Source organism: Salvelinus sp. IW2-2015, linkage group LG6.1, assembly GCF_002910315.2.
Source record: "Salvelinus sp. IW2-2015 linkage group LG6.1, ASM291031v2, whole genome shotgun sequence".
Taxonomy (NCBI): domain Eukaryota; kingdom Metazoa; phylum Chordata; class Actinopteri; order Salmoniformes; family Salmonidae; genus Salvelinus; species Salvelinus sp. IW2-2015.
The window spans coordinates 132,908-141,386 of NC_036845.1; the positions used below are offsets into that span (position 1 = coordinate 132,908).

At 51.1% G+C, this 8,479-nt stretch overlaps 1 protein-coding gene across 1 annotated transcript; it reads left to right on the forward strand.

The window, feature by feature from the left end:
- Positions 1 to 292: 292 nt before the first annotated feature.
- Positions 293 to 8,396, forward strand: LOC111964806 (disintegrin and metalloproteinase domain-containing protein 22-like). The gene is made up of 7 exons (XM_070443774.1): positions 293 to 311; positions 1,919 to 1,995; positions 3,088 to 3,254; positions 3,331 to 3,333; positions 7,029 to 7,110; positions 7,242 to 7,309; positions 7,449 to 8,396. The coding sequence occupies exons 1-7, from the start codon at positions 293 to 295 to the stop codon at positions 7,513 to 7,515; spliced, it is 483 nt and encodes a 160-aa protein (XP_070299875.1). The 3' UTR covers positions 7,516 to 8,396.
- The last annotated feature ends 83 nt before the right edge of the window (positions 8,397 to 8,479 follow it).

An 8,479-nucleotide genomic window follows, 5' to 3' on the forward strand; every position in this document is an offset into this window, starting at 1 on the left:
TTGATGCTTATCTGCTGCCTTTTTGTTTTTTCTCCACACATAGTGGATTGTGTTGCCTTCCAAAACATCACAACTTTAGTTTAAATACTGTTCCACAGAAAATTCTTTGCCAGTTAAGCCCATGGTTGAACACAGGGTTGATTCTTATTGCGAACTTTTTTTTAGACAGCAGCATCTGGATGCCTTTTTTCCTGTGCAGAGCGCGTGTTTGTATGTGCCTCCCTATGTACGACCATTTCTTGTTGTGTTTTTACGTATTACTGTTAGACTCGTCAACCAGAGGGATGTTAGCATGTGTTCCAGAGATTTCGGTAATTCTTTAAGCTTGACAACTCCTGGGATTTTCTTCATATAAACCCTCATTTGAGCATTTCTGCGCTGTGCTCTTGCGGTCATCTTTGTACAGGTTCACGCCACTCCTATTCTGAGAAACGTTTATCAGCAAGCAACCCCAGTTGCTGAAAATTATGTCTCATTCATAGACCCAAATTTGTGTCTTACCGGTCAACTCTGAACTTTTAGAAGATACATTTCATTTTAACTTCTTTCTTTTTCCAGCTTTATGCAATTCACTGATGAGGCAACTCAGTTGCTTATATCTCCCTTAGCCGTTCCCATCTAATAAGATCTCTTGAAGCTATTGGTGTAGTTTCAGAGGCTACTAAGATCGGACACCTTTCTTCCCATATCAGCTGGCCCACCTCTTTGCCTCGGCTTTCTGTCTTGCTATAACTACAATCCAATCAACTCTCCTAGCTAAACTCACATTATTTGTTCTGTTTTTTTTGTGCTTTTTAACTTGTACCCCATAGTAAGCAGCCCTCTAAACTATACCCTTTAAACATCCTCCATCTCTCACCTCTTTCACATATCTCTCTGTTTCGCAATCTTCGTTCAACACTTGAATTGACTCTCGGTTTATGCTTTGGGCACTCTGGCTTCCAATTAGTCTTATTGGAGAAGTCACGTCTCATAGCCCTAGGGTTATTCATCATTACTTTTCCCCAACCTACACTTGTGACTCATGTTTAAATGATTTTTATTCAATGTTAGACAAGAAAGAAAAATATACCTATACTAATAACACATTTCGTCTCTGTGTTATTAGTTGAACAGCACTCTGCGTGTCGTTTGTCTATTCTCCGTTGTTGTGTACTTAGATGAAGATTCAGATCAAACATTTTAGGTCAAATCATGTCAGACCCATGAACAATACATCGTGCGTTAATTCCATAAGCGGTTCAACATACCCTTTATTTCTGCCACTTTGTAGATGGCATATCAAGTGTCTCTCTGTTCGTTGCATGATTTTCAAAATGCTTTGACTCAGTAAATATCATGTTATCATAGGAGAAGACATGACGTAGCTCGAAGTCATACTGGATGTCCAGACCAGAGTCTCCTTCCTCTCTACTTCTCGTCTCTCTTTCTCTCTCTCTCTCTCCTCTCCTCTCTCTCACTCTCTCTCTCTCTCTCTCTCTCTCTCTCTCTCTCTCTCTCTCTCTCTCTCTCTCTCTCTCTCTCTCTCTCTCTCTCTCTCTCTCTCTCTCTCTCTCTCTCTCTCTCTCTCTCTCTTCTCTCTCTCTCTCTCTCTCTCTCTCTCTCTCTCTCTCTCTCTCTCTTCTCTCTCTTCTCTCTTCTCTCTCTCTCTCTCTCTCTCTCTCTCTCTCTTCTCTCTCTCTCTCTCTCTCTCTCTCTCTCTCTCTCTCTCTCTCTCCTCTCTCTCCTCTCTCTCTCTCTCTCTCTCTCTCTCTCTCTCTCTCTCTCTCTCTCTCTCTCTCTCTCTCTCTCTCTCTCTCTCTCTCTCTCTCTCTCTCTCTCTCTCTCTCTCTCTCTCTCTCTCTCTCTCTCTCTCTCTCTCTCTCTCTCTCTCTCTCTCTCTCTCCTCTCTCTCTCCTCTGGCTCTCGTCCCGCCCAGTTATAAAAATAGTACACCGTCTCTCTGTTGGTCAGACGAATAACTACGCTAAGTCTGTGGTCAATATGGCTGATATGGTAAGTTACCTAAACATAATCTTTTTGATATTGGATATTTTGTCAGCTAGCAGTGGCTATCTGGCCTCCATGAGCTACATGAGCCTAGAGACAGTAGACTCATCTGGTCTTTAGAATCTCAACTGATCAAAGGCGGAATCTTCAGTGTCACCGTCTGCAACGATAACTGGTCTCCTCAGCCCCGTCTGTCTGCTGTGCTGCTGAAATCTGATAGGCCCATTGCAGAGGAACAGGGTCACATTTGAAAGCTGATAGGCTGGTGGAAAAGGGTCATCTGTTTGTGTGCCCTTGAGATTTAGTGATGACATAAAAAGGATGCTATTTAGGGAATGGTGTGTGTTTGATAGATGTTTTGTTTTAAGAATAGAACTGAAAGCGTCCCTGTCCACTGTGCATTGTTGATTTAATGGAATGTTCTTGGCTTACTGTGCAACCACAAACAGACAGACAGGCCTAAATACAGACAACAGTGACCCTTCTTGTACCCTCCCTCTCCTCTGTGCATCAGTCCATCCCTCGCTCCTCTCTGCGCACCTGAGCCTAAAAACAAACAACAATCGTCCCCTCCCTTCCTCTCCTCCATCAATCCTCTCCTTTCTCCCCTCTCYATCTCTGTCCATATGAGACTACTGCTGGTATTCAGCTAAATCACTCAGTCTTTACAGGTGTCCTTTCCTCACTCCCCTTACCGTCTCCACTGTTTATCTGGGCAGTCAAACAGGTTGTTTAATAGATTTTCATCCTATTCAGGCAAACATGTTCTCTCACTGTACCACTCGTCCCCATTGTGTCTTTGAAGAGACTATTAGCCTCTGTTGATTCTGTCTGGCCACGGAGCAGTGTTCTCATAAGCTGCTCAGATTAGAATCACAACAACTACCGTTATTTGTTGTTATCCCCCAGACATAAGTCTGTTGGAATGGATGTCGTTATTAGATCTGTCAGCTTTTCAAAGTCATTTAGGTCATTTAAGGTCGTTTATAGGAAATGTTTTGATGTCAGTCAATTCTCAAGAGACAGACAGCACCGTATTTCCTGCAGCTGTTCTGTTGGACGGATGTTTGGTGTTCTGATGTCACCCTCCCTTCCCAGATCTTCAAGGAGCAGCTCAACACCCGCATCGTGCTGGTTGCCATGGAGACGTGGGCGGCTGACAACCGGTTCAACATCGACGACGACCCCATGGTGACCTTGAGGGAGTTCATGAAGTACAGACGAGACTTCATCAAGGAGAAGTGTGACTCCGTGCATCTTTTCTCGTAAGCCTGTCTGTCTCTGTTTGGGGTGGGGGAGAGGGGTGGTATGGGTCTGTCTGTCTCTGTGGGGTGGGGAGAGGGGGTGGTATGGGTTCTGTCTGTCTCTGTTGGGGTGGGGGAGAGGGGGTGGTATGGGTTCTGTCTGTCTCTGTGGGGTGGGGGAGAGGGGGTGGTATGGGTTCTGTCTGTCTCTGTGCGGGTGGGGAGAGGGTGGTAGGGGTTCTGTCTGTCTCTGAGTGGGGGGGGAGAGAGGGTGGTAGGGGTTCTGTCTGTCTCTGAGTGGGGGGGGGGGGGTGGAGAGAGGGGGGGGGGGGTTCTTGTCTGTCTCTGTGGGGTGGGGGAGGGGTGGTATGGGTTCTGTCTGTCTCTGTGGAGTGGGGGAAGGGGATGGTATGGGTTCTGTCTGTCTCTGTGGGGTGGGGGAGAGAGGGTGGTAGGGGTTCTGTCTGTCTCTATGGTAGGTGGTGGGGTGAGAGAGGGTGGGTAAGGGTGTTCTGTCTGTCTCTGTGGGTGGGGAGAGGGGATGGTATGGTTCTTGTCTGTCTCTGTGGGGTGGGGGAGAGGGTGTGGTAGGGTTCTTGTCTGTCTCTGTTGGGGTGGGGAGAGAGGGTGGTAGGGGTTTCTGTCTGTCTCTTGTAGGGTGGGTTGGAGAGGGTGGTAGGGTTCTGTCTGTCTCTGTGGGGTGGGGGAAAGGGGTGGTATGGGTTTGTCTGTCTCTGTGGGGTGGGGGAGAGGGGGTGGTAGGGGTTTCTGTCTGTCTTCTGAGTGGGGTGGGGGAGAGAGGGTGGTATGGGTTCTGTCTGTCTCTGTGTGGGTGGGGGAGAGGGGTGGTATGGGTTCTGTCTGTCTCTGTGTGGGTGGGGGAGAGAGGGTGGTATGGGTTCTGTCTGTCTCTGTGGGGTGGGGGGAGAGGGTGGTAGTGGGTTCTGTCTGTCTCTGTGGGTGGGGAGAGAGGGTGGTAGGGGTTCTGTTCTGTCTCTTGTGTGGGTGGGAGAGAGGGTGGTAGGGGTTCTGTCTGTCTCTTGTGGGTGGGGGAGGGGGTGGTAGGGTTTTGTCTGTCTCTGTGTGGAGTGGGGGAGAGGGGGTGGTAGGGGTTCTGTCTGTCTCTTGTGGGGTGGGGAGAGGGGTGGTAGGTGGTTCTGTCTGTCTCTGTGTGGGGTGGGGGAGAGAGGTGGTAGGTGGTTCTGTCTGTCTCTGTGGGTGGGGGAGAGAGGGGGTAGGGGTTTGTCTGTCTCTGTGGGGTCGGGGAGAGAGGGGTGGTAGGGGTTCTGTTCTGTTCTATGTGGGGTGGGGAGAGAGGGTGGTATGGGTTCTGTCTGTCTCTGTGGAGTGGGGGAGAGAGGGTGGTATGGTTCTGTCTGTCTCTGTGGGGATGGGGGAGAGAGGTGGTATTGGTTTCTGTCAGTCTCTGTGGGTGGGGGAGAGGGGGTGGTAGGGGTTCCTAGTCTGTCTGTGGTCGGGGAGTGAGGGTCGGTAGGGGTTTCATGTCTGTGTCTATGTGGGGGGGGAGAGGGGGTGGTAGGGTTCTGGTCTGTCTCTATGTGGGGTGGGGGAGGAGGGTGTGTGGGGTTCTGTCTTGTCTCTGTGGGGTGGGGGAGAGAGGGTGGTAGGGGTTCTGTCTGTCTCTGTGGGGTGCGGGAGAGAGGGTGGTATGGGGTTTCTGTCTGTCTCTGTGGGGTCGGGGAGAGGGGGTGTATGGGTTCTGTCTGTCTCTGTGGCGGTAGAGAGGGTTGTAGGGGTTCTGTCTGTCTCTGTGGGGTCGGGGAGAGAGGGTGGTATGGGTTCTGTCTTGTCTCTGTGGGGTCGGGGAGAGAGCGTGGTAGGGGTTCTGTCTGTCTCTATGTGGCGGTGGGGGAGAGGAGGGTGGTAGGGGTTCTGTCTGTCTCTATGTGGGGTGGGGGAGAGAGGGTGGTATGGGTTCTGTCTGTCTCTGTGGAGTGGGGGAGAGAGGGTGGATTGGTTCTGTCTGTCTCTGTGGGCGTGGGGGGAGAGGGGGGTGGTAGGGGTTCTGTCTGTCTCTATGTGGGTGGGGGGGAGAGAGGGTGTAGGGGTTCTGTCTGTCTCTGTGCGGTGGGGAGAGAGGGTGGTAGGTTCTGTTTCTCTGTGGGTGGGAGAGAGGGTGGTAGGTTCTGTCTGTCTCTGTGGGGTGGGGAGAGGGGTCGGTTAGGGTTCTGTCTGTCTCTGTTGGGGTGGGGGAGAGAGGGTGGTAGGGGTTCTGTCTGTCTACTGTGGGGTGGGGAGAGGGGGTGGTATGGGTTCTGTCTGTCTCTGTGGGGTGGGGAGAGGGGTGGTATGGGTTCTGTCTGTCTCTATGTGGGTGGGGGAGAGGGGTGGGGTTCTGTCTGTCTCTGTGGGTGGGGGAAAGGGGGTGGTTAGGGTCTGTCTGTCTCTGATGTGGGGGTGGGGAGAGGGGGTGGTCAGGGTGTTCTGTCTGTCTCTGTGGGGTGGGGAGAAAGGGGTGGTGGGGTTCTGTCTGTCTCTGTGATGGGTGGGGGAGAGGGGGTGGTAGGGGTTCTGTCTGTCCTCTGTGGGGTGGGGAGAGGGCGTGTAGGGGTTCTGTCTGTCTCTGTGGGGTCGGGGAGAGAGGTGTAGGGGTTCTGTCTGTCTCTTGTGGGGTGGGGGAGAGGTGTAGGGGTTCTGTCTGTCTCTATGTGGGGTGGGGGAGGGGGTGGTAGGGGTTCTGTCTGTCTCTTGTGGGGTGGGAGGAGGAGGGTGGTAGGGTTCTGTCGCTCTCTATGTGGGGTGGGGAGAGAGGGTGGTAGGGGTTCTGTCTGTCTCTATGTGGGGTGGGGGAGAGAGGTGGTAGGGGTTCTGTCTGTCTCTTGTGGGGTGGGGAGAGAGGGTGTGTAGGGTTCTGTCTGTCTCTAGTGGGGTGGGGGAGAGGGTGGTGTAGGGGTTCTGTCTGTCTCTATGTGGGTGGGGAGAGAGGGTGGTAGGGGTTCTGTCTGTCTCTTTGTGGGGTGGGGAGAGAGGTGGTATGGTTCTGTCTGTCTCTTGTGGGGTGGGGAGAGAGAGGGTGGTAGGGGTTCTGTCTGTCTCTTGTGGGGTGGGGGAGAGAGGGTGGTAGGGGTTCTTTCTGTCTCTGATGTGGGGTGGGGGGAAGAGGGTGGTAGGGGTTCTGTCTGTCTCTTGTGGGGTGGGGGAGAGAGGGTGGTAGGGTTCATGTCTGTCTCTGTGTGGGGTGGGGGAGAGAGGGTGGTATGGGTTCTGTCTGTCTCTGTGGGGTCGGGGAGAGGGGTGGTAGGGTTCTGTCTCGTCTCTGTGGGGTGGGGAGAGGGTGGTAGGGGTTCTGTCTGTCTCTGTGGGTGGGGGAGAGGGTGTGGTAGGGTTCTGTCTGTCTCTGTGGGGTCGGGAGAGAGGGTGGTAGGGTTCTGTCTGTCTCGTGTGGGGTGGGGAGAGGGGGTGGTATGGGTTCTGTCTGTCTCTGTGGGGTGGGGAGAGGGGGTGGTAGGGTTCTGTCTGTCTCTGTGGGGTGGGGGAGAGGGTGTAGGGTTCTGTCTGTCTCTGTGGGGTCGGGGCAAAAGGGTGGTAGGGCTTCTTCTGTCTGGTGGGGTGGGGGCTGAGGGGTTATGGGTTCAGTCTGTCTCTGGAGTGTGTGTGTGGGGCGGGAGTTGGGGTTCTGATGCATTTTAGTCATTCAAACCATGCTTCCTGTCGCTGATCTGTAAAGCCCCAAATGAAAAAGTTACATTGGCTGTTGGTGACATCCTTATTTGACGGAACAAAAAAGTCTGGGACCCCGGTTTAGAGTTTAATCACTTCTCTCTTTTACCAGAGGAACCGGTTCCATAGCAGCTGGGGAGGAGCTTCCTATATGGGAGGAGTCTGTTCTCTAACTAAAAGGGGAGGAGTCAACGAGGTGGCCCGCTTCAGGATAAAAATGGACCACGATCAGCATCTCTTTTAGGCACAATTTAAAGAACTTACTCTCTCTCTCTCCGTTCTCTTTCTTTCTTTTCTCCTCCCTCCTCTGTCAGTATGCCAAGACAGATGAAGATGGCCATAACCCTGGCCCAGTCTCTGGGACAAAACATTGGCATCTTTTCTGACAAGAAGAGATCCTCACGGTACATCTCTGTAACACGTACACAGTCACACACACACACACACACACACACACAGGCCACACACCACTCACAGGCCACACACACGCTGGCCACACACACATATGGCCAACACAGAGACATGTATGTTTGTGTGTTCCACAGGCGAGTGCAAGTGTGATGACCGTTGGTCTGGCTGCATCATGGATGATGTTGGGTAAGTTTAATCTAAAGTACTTTGTTTYCCAAACAACCCGTCRCACACTGCCACGGCAACAGACCCCATCTCCCGCGGCAATGCCGACATTCCAAACRTGTGTTCCCTCTGTGCATCTCTGTGTCGCTGTGATGTCATAGTGTGTTAGTGACAACCCTCTTCTCTAAGAGACTATCTGACCATGTTAGAAAGGATGGAAGTACTGCACTTTTAACCACTAACCCTAACTCACCATAACCTTACCCCTAACTCTCACCCTTAAACCTAACCCTCAACCTTAAACCTAACCCTAACCCTGAACCTAACCTTAACTCCGACTAAGAACTAATATCTSATATACTTRTTCATCAGTTCTGATGATAATGCCACCTTTGTYCATCTTAGCCTGGMCAGAAAGTGACTACCCAGAAAAAYAGTCAGTCTGACTTAGTTGGACATTTAGACAGGGGAAATCATCTGAATTAGGACAAATAATACATTCACAGTGATTATCTTGTTAGTGTTGACTCTGGGTTAACAATGTCTGGAGCATTAGAAAATACTTTAGACTGCGTTGTAGTTCAGGAAATGTTCCACTAGATGGCAGTAGAGACTGTTGTTTACTCCAGACATCAGTAACTTCAGGCACTGGACTGTTTGTCCAGGGATTCATATTAGTAATACTATCTGTGAGTGATTGGTCATGTCCTGAACTGCCACGTGAAGTTCCACCAATCACATTCTATATTCTGAATAATATGTTATACCTCTCTCGGTTAACTGTGGAGCTCTTGTACTGTCCTTGTCAGCCAAATGTTCACCGTTCATTGTGTATTTCTGTGTGTACACGCTTGCTGCTTTGCAGCTTGTGTGGGTGAGTGTATCTATATGGATGCAACTGTGTGTGAGCGCTTTGTGTGTTAGTATGGAGGATGTGGTTTCTTACCCCTCTCTTTAATACCTCTTGCGTTCCCCTCCAACTCCCAAAT

What these genes read in the sequence shown, in the direction of transcription:
- LOC111964806 (XM_070443774.1), top strand. An exon ending in TGGTCAATATGGCTGATATG is followed by an intron (nt 1,996 to 3,087) that starts GTAAGTTACCTA and finishes CTCCCTTCCCAG; the next exon opens with ATCTTCAAGGAGCAGCTCAA. An exon ending in ATCTTTTCTGACAAGAAGAG is followed by an intron (nt 7,310 to 7,448) that starts ATCCTCACGGTA and finishes ATGTATGTTTGT; the next exon opens with GTGTTCCACAGGCGAGTGCA.